General features: G+C 38.7%; 1 protein-coding gene across 2 annotated transcripts in view; it reads left to right on the plus strand.

Annotated features, from left to right (window-relative positions):
• LOC108250636 (uncharacterized protein KIAA0895-like) overlaps positions 1-20,894 on the plus strand; it is a 43,237-nt gene that overhangs the window by 2,725 nt on the left and 19,618 nt on the right. The window contains exons 2-4 of one of the 2 annotated variants that reach the window (XM_017440612.3): positions 6,512-7,221; positions 10,659-10,802; positions 17,054-17,186. In XM_017440612.3, coding sequence (XP_017296101.1) covers positions 6,535-7,221; positions 10,659-10,802; positions 17,054-17,186 — 964 coding nt within the window. In that variant the 5' untranslated portion in view covers positions 6,512-6,534. The remainder of the gene's footprint in view (positions 1-6,511; positions 7,222-10,658; positions 10,803-17,053; positions 17,187-20,894) is intronic. The other variant, XM_037979979.1, reaches the window with a different exon arrangement.

Genomic DNA, 20,894 nt, shown 5'->3' on the forward strand with positions numbered 1-20,894 from the left:
TTTAATTGATTTAGTTGTAAGTTTTTTAGAGATGTGAAACACGGGTGGTAAATAAGCTATTGTTATTTTCTGCTTGAGAGCTAAGTATATAAAGTTGAATTGAATTTATATTGATTTATTTAAAAATAAGAAAGTAGTAAAAGTTTTACATCAACCTACTCCTTTACATACAGATAACTTTTTATGTGGGCCAAAATGAATGACTGAATGAATGAATTCCAAGACGACCGATTAATCGATTAATCAAGAAAATAATCGCCCGATTAATCGATTATTGAAATTCTCGATAGTTACAGCCCTATGCAAAACAGCTTCCCCCCACTCTCGTGCAGCTGGGTAGGAAACTGGTTTGCCGCAGTGAAGTTAGTTTTAAGTTAGATATTGAATATTCGCACTCCAGGGAGTTAGCGGCGTCTAGCTCACGGCTGACCCAAAACAGGAACGCTAATGTTGGCCAGCCGTTCTCTGACGGCCCTTCTCTCACGTGCGGCGGTTCACTGGTCGACATTAGCGTTCCTGTTTCGGGTCAAAATTGCGAAAAGTTGCTATTTTGCGGAGTTTGCTTGATTTTGCGTTAATAGTTGCGATTGCAACATCTCGAAATCTTGGAGGGTCTGAAAATACTAAGATAGGGAAGGGGGGAGTGGGATAACAGAGATGACTCAGAAACAGCAGAAAGTGTGCGTGTGTGTGTGTGTGTAGAGGCGGTGGGAGGCAGTGTGGTGTGTGTTGTATGAGTGTGCGTGTGTGTTTGTAGAGACTTTAGAGGTCCATAATGATAATGTGATGGAATGTTTATCAGCCAGCCCAGAGCAGATCCACAGATGTCCTTAGGCAGAGGGAGCAGAGCATCTTGTTTAGGAATTTGAAGATAGCTGACCAAGGTCAGCCTAGGGGAGCCAAATTCACAAACAGTAATTGTTTTGGTTCAGGCAGACTTGTTTTCTGTAAGCCTTGAAAGTCTTGCTGATACTTCTCAATGGCGAATCCAAACAGCCAAATTTCAGGTCCATTCAGCCTGATTCGAGTGAGCAAGTTCCTCAAGATGTAACCCATATTATGAGTTCCAGAACTGCAATTCAGTCCAATTTGCGATTCAGCTCCTGTAACCACACAGTTTGATTGTTGACCGCCGAACCCATCAAATGAATTTGACGATTCTCCCAAGTTCTGTCTTCCCATCAAGAAAATTTGATCATTTTTAGTAAAAGCTGCCTGTGGCAACTATCTTCATTTTTGGCACTCTAATCCCTGATTTCTGGCTGTGTCATGATGCACCGCAGGCTGAGGTGTGTCACACTGATGGAGAAGCTCTATGGGTTTCAACCCCCAGTTTTTTTATCAGTGCTTATTCACTGATATTTTAGCATTAAGGTACTGCAGTTTGTCAGGAAAATAAGGCGTTTAAAGATATTTTCCCTGCAGGTTCCGTCTTTCAAAAACATTACTTGTTGGAACAATATGGACATGTTAGAAGTGAACCATGTATGTTGTCAGTGTGATAAATTTGCCTGTAACTTTTGATTTAAGCTCAGATCAGGCTGCTCAGATCTGGTTTAAATTTCTTGACATTTTGAGTAACTCATTGTTTTAAAACCAAAGTAATTAATGACTTAACGTTAACGTTTTAGGCACAAGCAACTGGCTTCATTACTTGTACAAAAATAAGGATTCCCCTGTTCGCACCTCTTTAAAAACAAAACAAACAAACAAACAAAAAATACCCATTTAAAGACACATGCGTTAATAAATTGCCAGTTGCTGGTTGTTAGGCTAAAAATTTTCCATTGGCCATCATCAGTCTATCACCCAACCACTGTTCAAACTCTGGGTGTGTAATGATTTATTGGCTTTGGTATCTCCCCCAGCTGCAGTGCATTGGTAATGTGCAAACATGTAAAGACATTTATTAATTTATTACATGCCAAGACCTTCATTGGGTGGGTGGAGCTCCCCCTTGAATAATGCTAGAGGAAAAGCTGATGTGATCAGATTGCAGTTTTACATTATCGTGGTAAAAAATGTTCGAGCTTAACAAAATAAATATGTTGTTACACTTTGCTTTATGTCTTTAAAAGGCTTCCAGGTCGAAGCAGCACAAGTGGAGACAGCCAAAAAGTCAGTTTTAAATAATTGGCCTCGACTTAGCTTAGTGCCTTCCTGTGTTGGCAGCTGCTACTCATTAAGTAGTTTGTTAAGCCGCTTTTCAGGCTCATCAATGGCCTATGGTACAGGACACTGATAACTAAAGTGAATTTTGCCCATTTCCACTCCTATTTTGTTTAGAATGGTGTAGATTGATGGCACAGCTGACCTAATGGGGTTAATGTTTTTATTTTTTTTTCCATTATTGTTGTTGTTCTTTGTTTTGTTTTGTTTTTCAAGTTGATAGCAGGCTGTTTTTGTCAATTTCAGACTGTAAATATGACTTTTGTAGTCTTGGACCATGCTTCAGTCTTCATGAACATTTATTTACAGAAATTTGCTAATGTAAGACCACCATAGTGTCTTGACAAATGTACTCCTAGACTTTTTTTTCACTCCAAAAGTGACAGCCTCCATGCTGTGGGAAGCATTGAAGGCTTTTATAAGAGTGGAGATTTTTTTCTTATAGGCCCAACAAAGAAAACCTAGTAGAGAGAAACTAGCGAAGTGATCTAAGTGCATTGGGTTTTTTGATTTTTTTTATATGCAACAATAAAACAGCCACATGCATATAAAGGACGAATGCAAGTCAAATATGATCTTATCACATCACAGAATACAACTGAACTTTTACTCGACTTGAGAATCAAATGTTTTGAACAGGGGCATAAGACAAGTAAATTACTGGTTCATCAGCTGCAAGAAAGATCTGTATCCCAGCTGATACCAAGTTAAAACTGGGTCCGGAGTATCATCAGACCCATTAGAAATTAATAAGAAGCTGTAATCATCTGATTGCTCTCATATTTCTGCACATCTAATCACCTTCCTCAGTGGCTTTAACACCTTCTCTGAATAAGAATCTGGCCAAGGAACTGGACTGTCTTATCACTGCAATAGAGCTCGAGACTCCAGTCAGTTATTTACAAAGTTGTAAAAACCCAGGTCAAGGATGGCTGTCCATATTAATTTTACAAAATGTTTTGGAAGCAGCGGACCCCATTCCTGTTAGAGATGATTATTGACTATTTTACTACAGGCATGCTACCCCAAACCTTGAACCAGGTTTTTATCTTGTTGCTTTTTAAAATAAAGGTAAAGATCATTATTATGCAGTTTGTATCATGCTATTAGCTTGTTAAAAGTTAACCTCAAATTGCTGGTGAAGTTAGTAGCCATTCACTTTGATGCAGTTTACCCCTCAATTATATCTTTAGATCATACTGGGTTTATCTGCAATGTGCACTCGTTTTCTAATCTCCATAAAGTATTTCATAGGTTTGTAACCCCTCCGCAACTACTTTACCTGAGGCTTTAATCAGACCCTCCAGGATATCTCGATGTTGCGATCGCAACTATTAACGCAAAATCAAGCAAATCCCGCAAAATTGCAATTTTTTGCAACTTTGCCCATACGCTGCAACTTTCCCGCAACTTTAACCCAATATTTATTGTTTCTAAAGTGATTCGCCACTGTTTCTGCGATCTAGTATCTTCTTTGTGGGTTTGTGTAGCGTGGAATACAAAATAACCCCAAAAAACTCACGAAGAAGACACGTGATGTCACTTCCTGTTAACATCAGAATGCCGTGAGCGTGCAGGAGCAGCGACCGAAGCCAAAATGTGCGCTAATGCTTCACATTTGCCCACAATGATTTCAGCAAAACACCGCAGTGAAGTTAGTTTTAAGTTGAATTTTGGATATTCGCGCTCCGCTGAGTTAGCGGCGTCTGGCTCATGGCTGACCCGAAACAGGAACACTAATGTCGGCCAGCAGTCCCTAAGTGAACCACCGCGTATGAGAGAAGGGGCCGGCAGAGAACGGCTGGCCAACATTAGCGTTCCTGTTTCGGGTCAGCCGTGAGCTGACCCGAAACAGCAATGGTCATGAATGTCAGTTTATAAGCTATCAAAGTTCTCAAATAAAGCACCTTTTGAGAATGTCAATGTTTGTTGGGAATTATCTTACAAAACTAGGAAGTATTTTTGGTTTATATATTAAAATTTATGGTTACTTATTGATTTTAGTAAAAAAAAAAAATCGCAACTTTTAGGAAAATGCCCCGCAAAATCAGGCATTTTAGCTCGCAACAATCACAAAAAGTGCCCGCGAAATCCTGGAGGGACTGTTTAATTGCACTCAACACTGAAACAATGTTTGACAGAGTAGAGTGGGATTATCTTGTTCAATTTTGGATAATTTGGGTTCAGAGAAAAAAAATTCTCAGGATTATATAAGAAGCTATCAGAAGAAAAATCACAAACTCTGAATAATTTTATTTATAGTGCTCTACAAGGCAAGAATGTCCATGAAGTCATCTTTTATTTATCATCATAATTGAGCCTCTGTCCATTGATTTATAGTCTCATCACAATATAGGCAGCTAAACTGGAAATGGTTAAAGGTAGCCCTGTATGCGGTTGACCTACTACTCCTGTCTGACCTGTCACACTCTATCCTTTTCAGTCCTAGATGTATTTGGTAAAATTTTGGGATACAAACTTATTCTTTGCAAAAGTGAGGTATTTGCTGTTAAAAATAGAAAAAAGCAGTGCTGAATCATTTATCATTTCAAGATGTTCAGGTTCTGGTTTTGTCTATATTGGATTTCACATAGCTGATGCAATGGTTAAACTTTTTATTTTTTTAATTTTAATTTTTAATTGCTCTCTGCTTATGCTAATGAAACTTGGTTTTGAGCAGTGGTCCCTCCTAAATCTTTGTGTGGCTGATAGAAATGATGCTGTAGAGGCCACTCTCGCATCCCAAAAGTTCCAGAATCCAAAAATGCCAGAGTAGTCCCGCAGGAGGAGGTTTTCGACTCACTTAAAATGAACAAAAAGCACTCGCGGAGACTCTTCCTGTTTCCAAGGAGTTTCTTTTACTCTCAAAATTAACAACACAAAAATAGCCTCTGATTTGACTTCAAGAAAAATGTTAATTTGCGGTACAAAAACCATTTCACTCCTCACTCCTTCACCAAACAATCAGAGCTGCCCCAGCAGCTGTTTCTGCCTGTTAATCACTGCAGGAGGCTGACTGACAAGGAGGAGGAGGAGGGTCTAAGCAAAACAAATAAATAAATAAATACATAAATAAATATACAACAATAGATCTACCATTCACATGGCCTTACATCTGAGGAAATGAATTTAGCAATAAATAAATTCATTTAATTCTTAATAGGCTCCAACAGATGCCATCAAAATTAATGTTTTCCCACACTTCTTATATCTATTTCAATGTATTCCAATCTTTCTCCCTTTTTTTTCCACAAGGTCAAAAGTCTTATTATTACTTTTTTTGCATTCTTATTTGGAGCAAGAAGCCACCCAGGCTGTGCTGTCAAGTCTTACAGAGTGCTGAAGCTCTTGGTGGAATGGCACTACGCAACTTCTTAGATTATTATTATTATTGGACAACAAATATAAGAACTCACAAGTTATTGGGTTTAGAATAAGAAGAATGCATTTCCCCATCAAGGGTGGGTAAGTAAACAAATTTTGCTCATCTGGTAGCATTGACAGCTTTACTATACTCAGCTCCTTACTCCTCTACTTCGAGTTACACTAAGAATGGGATAATGGACAACTGTCTTAAAATCTGGGTTCAATTTAGACACTATTTTGGGCTGCGTGCACACTCTGTCAGGGCTTTGCTTGCAGGAAATCCTATTTTACCTCTATTGTTATTGGATAACACTTTCTCTACATGGGGTAGGCTAGGTATGAAAACCTGAAGAGATCTGGAAACTACAGATGAAGACTTTAGATAATGCTTAAACATACCAATAGAAGAACATGTCTAGAATTGTAATTTTTTGTGCTATTATTTTATTATCATTTGAACTGGCAATATGTAAAACTTGGTTTTATTACCTCATTTGGTTTTCCAATGTTTTTCTCCATTTCTCCATGTGCAGCTACATTTTTAAAAAGAGAAAAATCCAGGCAAAAGAAAAATGGGTGTTCAAATTTCTAAAACTACATACTACTTACAGTATTTTCACTACTGAGGTTACAAATTTAGAATGTTCCTTTTACTGAAAACCAAGCATTTGCATGTACTCCAAAGTGTTCAAGAACATCATCTAATTTAATTTGGGTATACCTATTCCAGGTGTTTTAGGCATTTTTGGTGGATTGTCAGAAGGTTAAGAAAGCAGTAATCCACTTTTGTCTTGGCCCTGTTTGACTAGCCAATGGTTCGTGAGTTCATTTAGAATTAAACTCTATTTCTTTAAACTAAGGATATTAAAAACCTGTTCCAAACATTCCACAGAACACCAGTTCTGTAGAAGTAATGTGAAGTTTATAACATGATTAGAAAGTCAGCAGTGCATTCATCTTTTTGTTCTGTATGCAGTTCAAGGTGCAGTGACTGTGGTGATGGTGTTGGACTCAGGTGAAGTCTTCATGGATCAGGTCAAGGATGAAAGTGCCAGGGACCTGTTGGAGCCAGATGTCCCAGTGGATCAGCCCAAAACTTCCAGCAGCTCTGCCACAAACCCAGCAACCAGAAAAAGTCATCCACCTAAGAAGGAGAGGGTGTCCTGCAATGGTTTCCTGGGCCCAAAGAGCAGCCACCAGGGGGCAGAGAAGAGGCCACTGCTCCGCCGTCCCCTCAGCATGGAGATGACACCACAGCACCTGCGAGATTCTCAGGACCACGTGGTGCACAGGAAAATCCTTCAGCCTCCTTGGCGCAGTGGATGGGCTACCCCCTCCCCCCCATCTCGCAGCCTGACCAGCCCCAGCCTTGGAGGGGGCAGCTGGATGCGGCGCAGTGAAAGCACTCGCTCCATTAACTACCCTTTGGGGTCGCGAGTCTGCAGGGGGCAGATGAGACCTGCCACCTCCATGCCTCACATAGCTAAAGGAGCAGGGGACCCAACGCTTCCCACTCCCACCCGGCCGTGTGTGCTAGTTGCCCTCAGACCTCTGAACCTGGAGCAGGAGAAGCAGGCCTTCTTCCAGTCTGACTACAAGTATGAGCCTCAGTTTGAGTATATGCAGCCTGAACCAAGGAATGTTTTGGACAAGTACAAAGAGGGTTCTGGCCTCTTCCTGGAGCAGGTGGGTTCGAGTTAAACATCCGACAAACCAGCCTCAAAGTTGATGTCATAAAAATGAAATTTCTGTTTTTATTTTCAGAAAAATTATGTAATAAATTAAAGGCCTAGCATTCCTTGAAAGAATGCATATTGTCTGTAGCATTTCATTACAGAATTTTAGACTAGAATCATCTTGTGATGAGAAATGATGAGTTTGTAGCCATTTTTGGTCAGACTTTTGACAGAAAATAAAGTTAGGCATAATCTGTGATATTGGGAGATCTTTCCAGATGTGCTAGTGCTCAGAATGTGTTGTGAATGACTCTCAGGCCCACACCACAAATCTTAACTTAGTATGTGTAGGTTTGACTAAGTTGTAGCCATTTTTGTGCTGGTAGCTGTGGTGATCATTATGAATTTGGTTGACTCTAAATGTTAAATCAGTTGCAGATGCACATCCAGTGTTTATTGTATAAGAATTTCAGTGAAATCTGTCTCATGGTTCATGAGATATTTTGCTAACAGATTGAAAATGTTGACACTAACAGATAATGCCAGTTTTAAGCAAAAATGTTGTGCAATGTGTAGTGCTAAGAGTATGTGTTGTGAATCACTCAAATTTTAGCTCAACACCTGTTAACCTTGCTGACTTACAACAATCTTTGTTTCCTAATGTAAATTAGCTGTGACAACCATCTTGAACTGGATGAAATCCAAAACTTAAGAAGTTGTTGTGCACCCAATGAATGTTTTCTATTAGCTTTTATCAAAACTTGCCCAGTGGAACAAGAGATATTTTGCTAACAGACAGACAGACACCAATAGTTAATGCCAGTTTAAAAACAGATCTTGTGCAGTTAGTTAGCCCTTGGTGTTTATGTTGGATGTGACTCTCAGCTACTGCAACACTAAAATTAAGTCAGTATCTGTAAATATGGTTGTTATAATTTTCTTTCTCTGTGAGAGTTGCATTAAAACATTCTTGAGATTTTTTGCTAATGCTACAGACATATAGAAATAGGCAAATACCAACAGTATTGTGAGCGAAAACAATAGATTTCATCTTCTGAAAAACATGACCAAAGTTTGAGTGTTTTTCTCTCAGTTCAAAACAGAAATGTTCGTAGATGGTTTTATAGTTTATTTTGACTGGATTTACTAAGAAATTAGTTAAACTGTTGATATTGGATTTAATAATATTTAGATAAATTTATTTGTCTGCTTTGCATATGTTTGAGAAGTGATTGTCATGTTTTAGAACAAAATTCAAGCTAAATAAACTTCTCTAGTCTACAAGTGATAAGTTTTAAAATTTTCCTGACACAACCTAAACAGCAGGCAGATATTTACTGCCTGCTGGTCCATTTTGTTGCCACTCCTATCAATTCATTCAAACTGGTAAAGTGTCAGAATATCCAGTGTCCTTTTTTACTTGAAAGAAGTGTCAACTTCCGTATAAAAAGACCTTTCTTTTCTCCATGTGAATACACACAGACTGAAGAAGAAACAATGACTAACAAAGAAAGATCACGTTGACCATTTTAGTTCCCTCATCTCTGAGTGGAGTTTCAGGTTTTATTCAGTGAACATAATCAAAGCCCAGTTGTGTTGAACTGGTTTATAGTGAAACTCATCTCTCCTGAAGAAGAAAAAAAAATCATTTTAAAAGCTTTAAAACTCAGCTGCACAAAGAACAGAAAGATAGAGCTCACATTATACTGTATAGTGCAATATATGGAGGACCAAAACTGACATAATCAAAAATAAAAGCAGTAATATATAAAAGCCTCAATTAATGAATAAATAATAGGCTAAACCAGTGGTTCCCAAAGATTTTCTTCTGGGGCCCCCCTATGGATTACAATGACCCCCCCCCCCCNAAAAAAAAGAAAAAAAATCAACACACATTGTTCAACTAGACACAAACCTATACACATTTTGTTTTCAAACTCCACTGAAGTTTATTTCACACTTCAGGTTGCAACAAAAACTACAAACCATCTTTACAGTCAAACACTTTTGTGTAACTGTTTTTCTTAGTTCTGTACTATAGAAGAGTATTCTTTGATGTCAGTGTTATTTCAAACATTTCTTTTTTATTTAATTTGTAACAATATTCAACTTTGCTATCATCAATCCCCCCCCCCCCAAAAAAAAAAGTGGCACACCCCACACTTTGGGAACCACTGGGCTAAAAAAATAAATATGCTTAAAATGCACCAATTAATTTACAAAAGGAGAACTTTACCCCATGTTTTATAATTTAATTGACATTCTTAATTATTTTTTCAATTTAGTTCCAACAAGTCAAATTTTTAAGAAAATAATTTAAATCGTACTGTTTTTAAAAATATATATTTTTTATTTGTTCCTATTCCTTTATAGATGCATTTGTGTCTCTTTAATTAATCAATTTATTTATTTATTTACACACAAGTCTTTTTGTTTCCGTCTCCTGTTTTTACTTTACCGTATGCGTTTGTCTTATTATGCAAATAAGGTGGACTGCCTTACTTGGTCCAGCTCCTCTCCTATTGGTCAACAAACAGGAAGAAGCAGGATCTGTCTGAGACATCTCTGCTAGGACTTCACTTCCTATCAAATAAGGCGTTCTCCTAAAACGGCCAAAAGCGCAGGCATGCACAATCAATCTACACATGGATCCTGCTTCTTCCTGTTTATAGACCAATAGTAGAGGAGTTGGACCAAGAAGGGCAGTCCACCTTATTTGCATAACAAGGTAGAAATGCATACGGTAAATTAATAAGAGGAGACAGAAAAATGTAAAAACAACACATGGAAATAAAGACTTAATAAAAATAAATAAATAAAATAAATAATAAAAAACTAAATAAATTCATAAATTAAAGAGACAAAAATGCATCTATAAGGAAAAGGAAAAATAAAATATGTATATTTTTATAAACAGTACAGTTTAAAAATGTGCTTAAAAAAATTTCACTTGTTGAAACTAAACAAAAAAAAATGAATGAGAATGTCAGTTAAATTATAAAACATGGGGTAAAGTTGTCCTTTTTTAAAATTAATTGGTGCATTTTAAGCGTATTTATTTATTTGGCCTTTTATTTATTTTTTGAGGCTTTTTTTTTTATTATTTTTGATTATGTCAGTTTTGGTCCTCCATACCACAAAGGTTAGGAAGGATAGTGCAACTAAGAGTACTAAACTAAAGAAAACAATGGAAAATCAGAGAATTTGAGCATATATATGTAGGTAGGTAGGTCGGTTTTTACTACCATATATATGTGTGTGTATGCCCTGTCTGTTTTCTTATATATATATAGGTATTTTAATAATCATTGGGGTTGTTATTTTTCTAAATTGTTTTTTTGTTTGTTGTACTTTCTGTGAAATACTTTGTGTTCTGCAAATATAGACCTGATTGATTGACTGGCTAACTGATTGATTCAGTTGATTGAAGTTTGTGCTTACCTGCAGGCAGTTGGAATCATGGAGTGTGTCATGAGGAAATTTGAGTCTTATGAAAACTTTGAGGAGTTGACCGGTGGCAGCATTCTACCAAAAAGTCAAGTCTGGGCAGCTGTACGTAAATACCTGCAGAAGGAGGGCTGCGTGGGAGAGGTGAGTAATCTGAAACACACAGGGCAGATGGAAATTTATCTTTTATAAATATAAAAGATAAATTTCCATCTCGCCCTATTTGTTCCACAAGGGCAGGTCCACTTTTCACTTGAAGCTCGGTCCCTTAACCAGAGGCCTGGGAGCTTGAGGGTTCTCTTCAGTATCTTAGCTGTTCCTAGGATGGGGCTCTTCTGGACAGAGATTTCTGAGGTTGTTCCTGTGATCTGTTGGAGCCTCTCCTCCAGTTTGGGGGCCACAGCACCAAGTGATCCGATGACCACTGGTACCACTGAGGCCTTGACTTTCCACAACTTCTCTATTTCCTCTTTCAGCCTTGGCTCCAGCTTCTTGTGTTCCTTCTTTCTGATGTTACAGACACTTAGGACCGCTACATCTATCACCACCTACTTTCTTCTGTAGCTTGTCAACCAACACAATGTCTGATTGGTTAGCCTTCACCTGTTTGTCAGTCTGGATCTGGAAGTCCCACAGTATCTTAACCCTGCCATTCTCTATCACCTTAGGCGGAGTCTCCCATTTTGACTGTGGGACTTTCAGTCTATACACTGTGCAGATGGTCCTGTACACTATTCCAGCCACTTGGTTATGGTGTTTCATGTAAGCTTCACCTGCCTGCATCTTACATCCCACTATTATGTGCTGGACTGTCTCATCTTTGCGCAGCTTGCATCTTGGGTCCTGCCTGGTATGATAGACACAGGCCTTTATTGCTCTTGTGCTGCCATGATTAGTGGTGCTTGTGTGCTGTTCTTCAGTCCAGTCCTTTCTACCCACTGATAGGATTTGTTGATATCAATAACTTTACCTAATGGAAGCATATAAAAAGTAAAGAGCATTGGTCCATGTGCTGAACCCTAAGGAACTCCATGACAAACTTTGGTGTATGAAAAGCATTTATTGTTTACATTAACAAACTTGAATATATTAAATAAATATGGTTTAAACCATTTTAGAGCTGTTTCTGTAATTCCAATATCACGTTCAAGCCTCTGTAATAGATTATTGTGACCAACTGTATCAAATGCCGTACTGAGATCTATCAGGACAAGTATGGACACAAGTCCACTGTCTGAGGCCATAAGATATATGTAACTCTCACCAGTGCTATTTCTGATCTATGATGAGCTCTACACCCTGACTGGAACTCCTCAAACTGATTATTTCTGTCCAGTTGTTCACACATTTGGTTTTCAACTATTTTATCAAAACACTTTCAGATGAATGGGAGGTTAGATATAGGTCTGTAATTGGCCAGAACTCCTGAATCAATATCATGTTTCTCAAGTAAAGGGTTAATAATGAAACCTTAAAGCTCTGTGATACATACCCAGTCATTATAGAAAAATTAAGCAGATCCAAAATGGGGATATTAATAAGGGGAAGTACCTCTTTGAACAGTCTGGTTGAGATTGGATCCAGCAGACATGTTGATGGTTTGGATGAAGCTTAATTTTTGACAGATCTGAATGTTCAATATGACAAAAACAGTCCAAACACAAATGTTTCTTCCCTGTTTTCAAAAATTGAAAATAAGGCCCTGGCAGATGAGATACAACAAGTAAAAGTGTTTTTTCTGATTTCCATTTTGGATGAGAAACACTGAGGGTCAAAGACTCAAAAACAATTATTAAAATTTGATTTTGGATTAATAAATATGCCTGACTGAAAAATAGCAGCTACTCCTCCACCTTTACCTAGTAACGTGTTAATTTAATTTTGATTCATTTATACTAGCAAAACCTGTTGTAGCCAGGTTTTTGTAAGACAAAATAAATCAATGTGATAATCAGTTATCAAATCATTAACTAACAGACACTTAAAGGAGAAGGATTTTATGTTCAGTAATCCAGATTAATACATTTATTTGTTCTGGTAAAGTAACTGTTTATTTTTATAAGATTTTTGTGATTTATTTTCCTAAAGATTTTTGGTTCATTTAATTTGGGCAGTGGGTTATCTGACAGTGTTTCACTGAGTTTGGGTGGGTAACAGAGGAGAAGCAGCAGAGAGGTGGGTAAGACTACAACTCCACTTCCTGGACTAGACCCTTGGTTGTCAGTAAGTTGGATTACTAACAAAATTGGCCAAATTGCTAGAAAGAAAAGCGTCTCCACCCAAAGTGGGATGGATGCCATCTCTCCGCATCAGACCAGGTTTTCCCCAAATGCACTCCAATTATCTATGTAGCCCACGTTGTTTTCAGGACACCACCTGGACACCCTGCAGCTGAATGACGACATACGACTAAACATGTCGTTGCTGATCAGGTTGGGGAGGGGACCAGAGAAAACTACGGAGTCCGACATAATTTTGAAAAGTTACACACCAAAGCAACATTAATTTTAGTAACCTTCGATTGGTGTAACTAGGTGTCTTTACCGCTGATGTGAATAACAATCTTGCTGTATTTAACCATAGCCTTAGTCAGTAGTTTCAGGTAGGATTTGATGTTGTCTGCTCTGGCCCCTGGAATGCATTTGACTATGGTTGCTGGAGTCCCTAGTGCCACATTTTAAACAATGGAGCTACCAATTACCAGGGTCTGTTTCTCACCAGGTGTGTCGCTGAGTGAGGAAAATCAGTTTGAAATGTGAATGTCTTGGTGGTGAACTGGGGCCTTGGCCTTAATACTAAGCTTACTCCGAACTGTCACCCAGCCGGCCTGGGTTCCCAGCTGCTCGGGGTCTGCTCGGGGTCTGCTCGGGGTCTGCTGGAGGACCTCTAACGGAAGCTACTCTCAGTGGCTATGTGCTGCCTAGAGGGACCTAGCTAGCTAATAGTGTTTTTCACCAGCGGGGAGCCGAGCCTCCAATTCATACAGCCTTTCCTTCAAAGCTACTATAAGACTACTTTTATTACATATGCCATTATTGCTAAAGGAGGTAGATGAATAGCTAAACATCTGACACACAGAGCAAGTGAGAACAGAAAGAGTCGGGAGAGAACCACAAGGCATTCTAAGCTAATGCTAGCTGAAGCTAGCAGATCCCAAATACACTGATAAGAACCAAAAGGTTTTGAAAGACAAAAGGTTTCTCAAGAACAGTCCAGTAGTAGAAAACAACTGTATCGAGGGCGTTTGTGTACTACAATGTAGAAACTGTAAAGGTTCGATAAATAAAGTAATTTAAAATATTCTGCAAGCAAAAAAAATACTCAAGCTACCAATAGGCAAAACAGGAAGTGACACAATACACCTTACTGTGAACGTCAGCCTCCCTCCTCAATCACATCTGTTCATTCTCTGCAAGAGTACAGACAGCTGTTATTGACGACGGATAACATAGGGTTCTTCTAAGCAAACGTTTACAGAATATTTCTAGTCAATCAACAAAAAGTAGCCAGTAAAATTGCAGCTGAATGAAGGTTTTATGTGGTGATTTTTCACCGTCTACCACCTATAGTAATGAAATGTGCTGTAGGAGTGACGATAGCTTCAATGTCGGGGTGGTACTTCATCAAGGATCGGCTCTGAGCTCCTTCTTGTTGCTCTGGTGATGGACAGACTAACAGATTAGGTCAGTCAGGAATCCCTGTGTACTATGATGTTTGCAGGTGACATTGTGATCTGTGGTGCTATGTTCTATGGTTTGGAGACATTGGCATTGACAGAAAGATAGAAGACAGAACTGGAAGTGGCAGAGCTGAAGATGTTGAGGTTCTCCTTGGGAGTGATTAGGATGGATAGAATTAGGAATAAGGTCATCAGAAGTACAGCACAGGTTGAATGACTGGGAGATAAATTTAGAGAGGCCAGACTGAGATGGTTTAGACATGTTCAGAGGAGGGACAGTGGGTATATTTGTAGCCAAAATAAACAGAATAAGTTGCTAGAACACTGTACATCACCCTTGTTCTTAAAAATGGGCTCCAGCACACTTCTACTCCCTCCCTCAGGCATTTTCTCACTCTCAAAAATGTTATTGAATAATCAAGTCAAAAATCTTACTGCCATCTCACCTTAATATTTCCATATCTCCGTTAGTATGTCATTTGGTCCAACTGCCTTCCCCTTGTTATACTCCTTAAAGCCTTTCAAATTTCCTTTTCACTAATCTTGCCCATTTCCTGGTCCACTGTTTCTGTGGACTCTACTTGCTTCTCTCTTTAGTCGTTAGCTCCTTAAAGTACTCTTTCCATCTTCTCATCACACTCTCTTAACTTGTTAAAACATTACCATTTCTATCGTTAATAAGCCTAACCTGCTGCACATCCTTTCAAGCCTGATCCCTTTGTCTTTCTAGTCAATACAAGATCTTCTCTCCCTCCTTAGTGTCCAGCCTCTTGAACAACTCTTCATATGCCTTCTGTTTTGTTTTTGCTACCTCCCTCTTGGCCCTATGTTTCATCTCCCTGTTTTCCTTTCTACTTTCTTCAATCTCCTGCCTCCACTCTTATTGGTTACCCTGTGTTCCTCCCTCTTTTTGAATCAGGTGTTGACTACAGCCATTTCCATCCTCTTGGCAATAATTACCACCATCTGTCCTTCCTGGTTCCTTTCCTTGACAGCAAACCTTTTCGTCACTTCCTTATCTCCTCTGTTTCCTTCACCAACATGTCCTTTCAGATCTGCTCCAATCACCACTCCTGGGAATGTACACTCCCTTTTACACTATTCCAGCCACTTGGTTATGGCATTCCATGTATGCTTTGCCTGCCAGCATCTTACATCCTGCTATTATGTGTTGGACTGTCTCAGGGGCATCTTTACACAGCCTACATCTTGGATCCTGCCTGGCATGAAAGACCCCAGCCTCTATCGCTCGTGTGCTGAGGGCCTGCTCTTGTGCTGCCATGATTAGTTCCTCTCTGCGGTCCTTCAGTCCAACCCTTTTTATCCAATGGTAGGATTTGTTGATATCAGCCACTTCCTCAATCTGCAAGTGGTACATCCTGTGCAAGTGGTTGTCTTTCCATATTAGTTCCTCTTTCTCCTTTTCCACATTGGGTTTCTGCTGCCTGAGACTTTCACTTAGCAGATCATCATTAAGGGCTTTCTTCCTGATGTACTCCAGGATCTTGGTTGTTTCATCCTGTATAGTGACTCTGATGCTCACTAGTCCTCTGCCTCCCTCCTTTCTCTTAATGTACAGTCTCAGGGTGCTGGAACTAGGGTGAAACCTTCCATGCATTGTGAGGAGCTTTCTTGTCTTGATGTCAGTGGCTTCTATCTCCTCCTTTGGCCAGGTTATTATAACAGCAGGGTATCTGATGACTGGTACCACATATGTGTTGATGGCTTGGGCTTAGTTCTTACCATTCAGCTGACTTTTTAGGACCTGCCTTACTCTCTGTAGGTATTTGGTTATGGTTGACTTCCTTGTGGCCTCATCCTGGTTGCCATTTGTCTGTGGGTTTCCAAGATACTTATAGCTGTCCTGGAAATCTGCAATGTTGCTTTCAGGTAGTTCAACCCCTTCCAGAGTGATCACCTCTCTGGGACAACATTAGGTTGCACTTATCAAGTTCAAATGACATACAAATGTCTTTGCTGTATATCTTGGTGAGGTGGATCAATGAGTTGACATCTCGCTCACTTTTGGAATACAGCTTGATGTCACCCATGTAGAGGAGGTAACGGATGACTGTTCTACTTTGGAACCAGTATCCATAGCCACTCTTTGCAATCATCTGGCTGAAAGTACTCAGGCCCAGTCTGCTAATCCAGGGGAACTGCCCTGATGTCTATGCAATATTGTAATGTAAGTATTGACCTAAAATGGGAAAAGTTTATTCTGATTTCTCGTCAGACAGTGTGAAAAACAATGCTTGTCTTTTTATAGTGTATGTAAACTTCTGTATTCAACTGTAAATAATTTGTACTTCTGAAACAAAAATAAATATTTTCAACAAATACAGGATGTTTTTTTAAGAAATTTAAGATCCTTGTTGCATCAGCTGGGATTAAAAAAACTTGTTGACAGCTTTCAGACATTAATTCCTACAGAACGTTTCCAGTTGTTTTTGTAGTTAAATGTTGATGGTGACTGTTTGGGGGTGCATGTCTGTGGTACACTGTTTAGTGTTGATTCACTTTCTAAATCCCGGTCTTTTTTAATATATGTACAGTAATGTATGTAATTTTTTTTTTTTTAATTCAAAGTGACAAACTGTAGATAAAACAGCAGCCATTTCTATATGCCTCGGCCCCACCCTGCATATAGAGCAAAACTAATTTTAAGAAGCTCAGTAAGCTGCTGAAGTTCATGTTTGCATGTTTATGTCCTCAGGTTGTCGTCCGTCTGTCTGACGAGCTGCTATCTCAGGCAGTGATGGTGGTGGAGAGCTGTCGTCCTACTCTTACCATCAACCTGGCTGGGGCTCGGCAGCACTGGCTGGAGGGGATGCTGAGGCATGAGATCGGTATGCTGCACACATCAGAGACTGATACAAAACTGTTTGTGTGAGTTTTTTGTTAAAGTTCATATCATCTGTCATGGTGATATTACAACAGAATTCAGAAAGTTTGTGTTTTAGTCACTTATAGAAACAGTAAACAAACTAGATGTGACTGAGGTGTTGACATTCTGCTTTTAAGTAAGTCTAACAAAAATGTGACATAAACAGTGTTTTTTGAATTATAGATGAGAATCAGGGCATTTTTATTTTACAATATTATATATGTTATACAAATAGAGTTATGGTTGCCTAACCCCTTTGTTTTAATCAAAATTGTTAATTAACATTGGTACTATAATAATTGATTATACATATAAATTATGTGATAATTATTAATATTACTATAAATAATATTGATTCTAAGGTAATAATAATTCTACAAAAAATAATTTTATTTATCCCTAAGGGACAAGTCAAATGTCAAGGAACTGCAGCAGTTCTCAAATCCTAACCATAAGGCAGTCCTGCTCATCCTCAGTACTTAGAAAGTTGCTTCGGACTGTCCTGGTGAAGTCCATCTATGTTCCAGCTCTCACCCGTGATCATGAGGTGATCAGAACCAAAAGAACAAGATTCTGGATTCAAATAAAGAGAAATGGGCTTCTTTTGTTGTGTGGCTGGGCTCAACCTTAGAAATAGGGTGAAAACCTCCATCTTCTGAGGGGATCTTGGATTAGAGCTGCTGTTCTTCCATATTGAAAAAAGTCAGGTGGGATGGTGTAGGCATCAGATAAGGATGGCTCCTGGATGCCCAGAACACGCTGAAGGAATTATATATTCTATCTGGCCTGAGAAAACCTTGGGATCCCCCAGAAAGAGCTGAAGAATCTCTCTGGGGAGATGTCTGGGATTCGTTCCTGGACCTGTTGCTCCTATGAGCCAACCATGGATAAGTGGTAGAAGATGGATGTATGGATTAAAAACATCCACATTCCAAGAAGGTTGTTTCAGGAGGCAGACAAAAAAAGTATGACTGGGGTTTGGGGAACAAAGGGCATTAAAAAAATTAATCAGCTTCTACGATAATTAAGAATATCACAACTAGGCATGGACCAGTATGCAATTTTGACTGTATGATGACTTTTAAACCGAGAGAACACAAGTGAACAAGTCAGCTTTTTCCTTCTTTGAGCACAGATTTTAAAGCAACGTGTTATCATTTTATTTGTTTAAAACATATTTATTACAATATTTAAGTCCAAGGCAGACATGTTATTTTTATTCATAAGTATTGATGTTAAAATTTTAAATTTAATTTCAATGTTTTTTTAGCTGAAACACAAGAATCAACAGGCTGTTTTATTTAGCCTTTATCTGGCTTTTTAAAACTTTAATTATAATTATAAAGTAATTTTGTTTTTGCTGTTATCACTGATACTGATCAAGAAATTACTAAATCTGATTTAATTTTTATGACCTTTAAATGTTTTGGTGATTTTTACTTTGGATTAATGACTAATTAAAACCCAGGAGAAAATTTGGGCAAAATTTATTGGCAAATAAAAAATACTTTATTATCATAATAACATTTGTCGATTTTTTTTTTTTTGTCAGAAACAATTAAACATTAACTGTATAGTTTTTTTCTCAAACATTGTTATGCACAGATTATTTTTTCATCAATCAATCAACAGTTATTTATAGAGCCCTTTACAAAGCCAAACAGTGCACAAAGGTTTGTTTTTCAGGTGATCCTTTTCGAACCATCAGCTGCACAGTGAGTCACTGGACTTTGGGTTGTAGTTTTCGCACCAGAGCTTAAAGGGGACCTATCATGCAAAATTCACTTTTTGCATGTTTTTGTTTTTCCATTTGGGTATCTACTGCTTCTAGAAACAGTTCAAACGCAACAAAACCTTCCCCCACCCGTTTTTTGACAACGTGTCTGCAAAACGACCTGTTTCAAAAACCTTGGGATTGTTGCATCACAATCCCCGTTACCTAGCAACCCCAAGCCCAGCCCAGCCCAGCCCCTCACCTAGCAACCCAAGTGGAGCTCCACCCACTTCATTACAAGAAGACCGTCAGGTTAGTTCTGCTGGTTTTACTGCTGAACAATGTCTGCTGGAAAAGGAAAATGTTTTGTTGTCGGCTGCAATATAGAACATGTGTTTATATTGCTGCTGCTCTGACCCGCTACCAGTCAGGTTTCTGACCCACTTGTTGCCGCTCTCCTACTTGACAAATGTCTGTTCGGAACTGCTAAGTGCCCCTGTCCCAAAGTCAGAATCCTCAGAGTTTGAATTAATAACGATATAAATGTGCATCTGATTCATAGCGTTTAATCCTTCTGTAAATTTTTGTTTTGAGACGGACACTGAGTTGGTGGCGTGGCCAACAGCAGCTTATTTGCATAAAAGTGATGTAGCCCTAAAACCATTCATTCTGAAATGAGCTCAAAACAGGCAGAACTGATCAGGAGAAATCTCAATATCTGAGAATGATTTTGTGTATTAAATATAATGAACATGTTTTGTACAGTCCACAGAGCTGTCCTGACTTGTTCAAGGAAGCAGAATAGGTCCCCTTTAAAACTGAACTGAAATCAAACCTAAAAAACTGACATTTCATATATGTTATTTAGTCAAACACATCCATCCACGCAATATTGCAGGGACCATTTATCTGACCTAAAAGTTAAATAAACTGTTTTTAACGTTTTAGTCAATGATTTTCAAAGTTGGTGATTTGTTGGGCGAAGTTCCACCCTGGGTTCATGACATGTGCTGTGCCCCGATGGGCCAAGAACGCAGCTGCTGTCCAGTTGTTTACTAGTGGAAATGGAAGAAGCCTTTTTTGAACACAAAGAAATGCTGGAAGACTTTGCGGGAGTAATGGATATACAACCATAACAGTATAAACCTGAACTGACGGCTGGATCTCCTGAATCAGATGAACACTCTTCAGATTCTAAATTTTTGATGATCACCAGGGCCGTCATGGCTGACAAAACAACGTGCATAACGGCCAAGTTGGAACATGGAACGGTGAGAAATGATTACCCCAAGATTGTTGTCATGAGATTAGTAGACAACACTGTAATTTAACATAAAGACGGCAGGAGAGAGCTAACTTTGCAAACGTGAAGCTAACCTGATGCTAACCAGATGCTAACTTGTAATGTGAACATGCTTGAGGGTAGCGTTTATAAACTCTCACACCAGAGTAAACTAATCAACAGCAGTTTCAGACTATGACATTTGTTTAATCACACATGGATTATCTATATTTTTTCATTAAAAACAAACTGCTCTGAATCACAAACTGACCTCAGGCTGTCAGCCTGTAAGCAGCTCGGACCTTTTAATGACAGCACACGTTCAAGTGATGTTTGAAGTAAAACTTCCTGTTTCTCGTCTCCTTCTCTGTGATGATGTCCTCTCCATTTGCCTGTATTTTAAAATTAAGAATAGTTATGACCAGGGGCGTCACTAGGTTTTAAGGACAAGGGGGGCTTAGCCCCCAGGAGATGCACAGGATGTGAGCAAACGTAGTGGGCGAGAACAAAATTTCTCAAACATTTAACAAAACCTGAGTTGCTTTTCCACATTTTTGGACACATTTAACAGATACCTTACTGTGTAAACATTTTAAGCAACCAATTATATTTTTATTCAGAACATCAACAAACAGGAAATATGTTTACAGTTTTAACAAGAAAAATGAACATAT

The sequence above is a fragment of the Kryptolebias marmoratus genome, linkage group LG15 (assembly GCF_001649575.2).
Source record: "Kryptolebias marmoratus isolate JLee-2015 linkage group LG15, ASM164957v2, whole genome shotgun sequence".
NCBI lineage: Eukaryota > Metazoa > Chordata > Actinopteri > Cyprinodontiformes > Rivulidae > Kryptolebias > Kryptolebias marmoratus.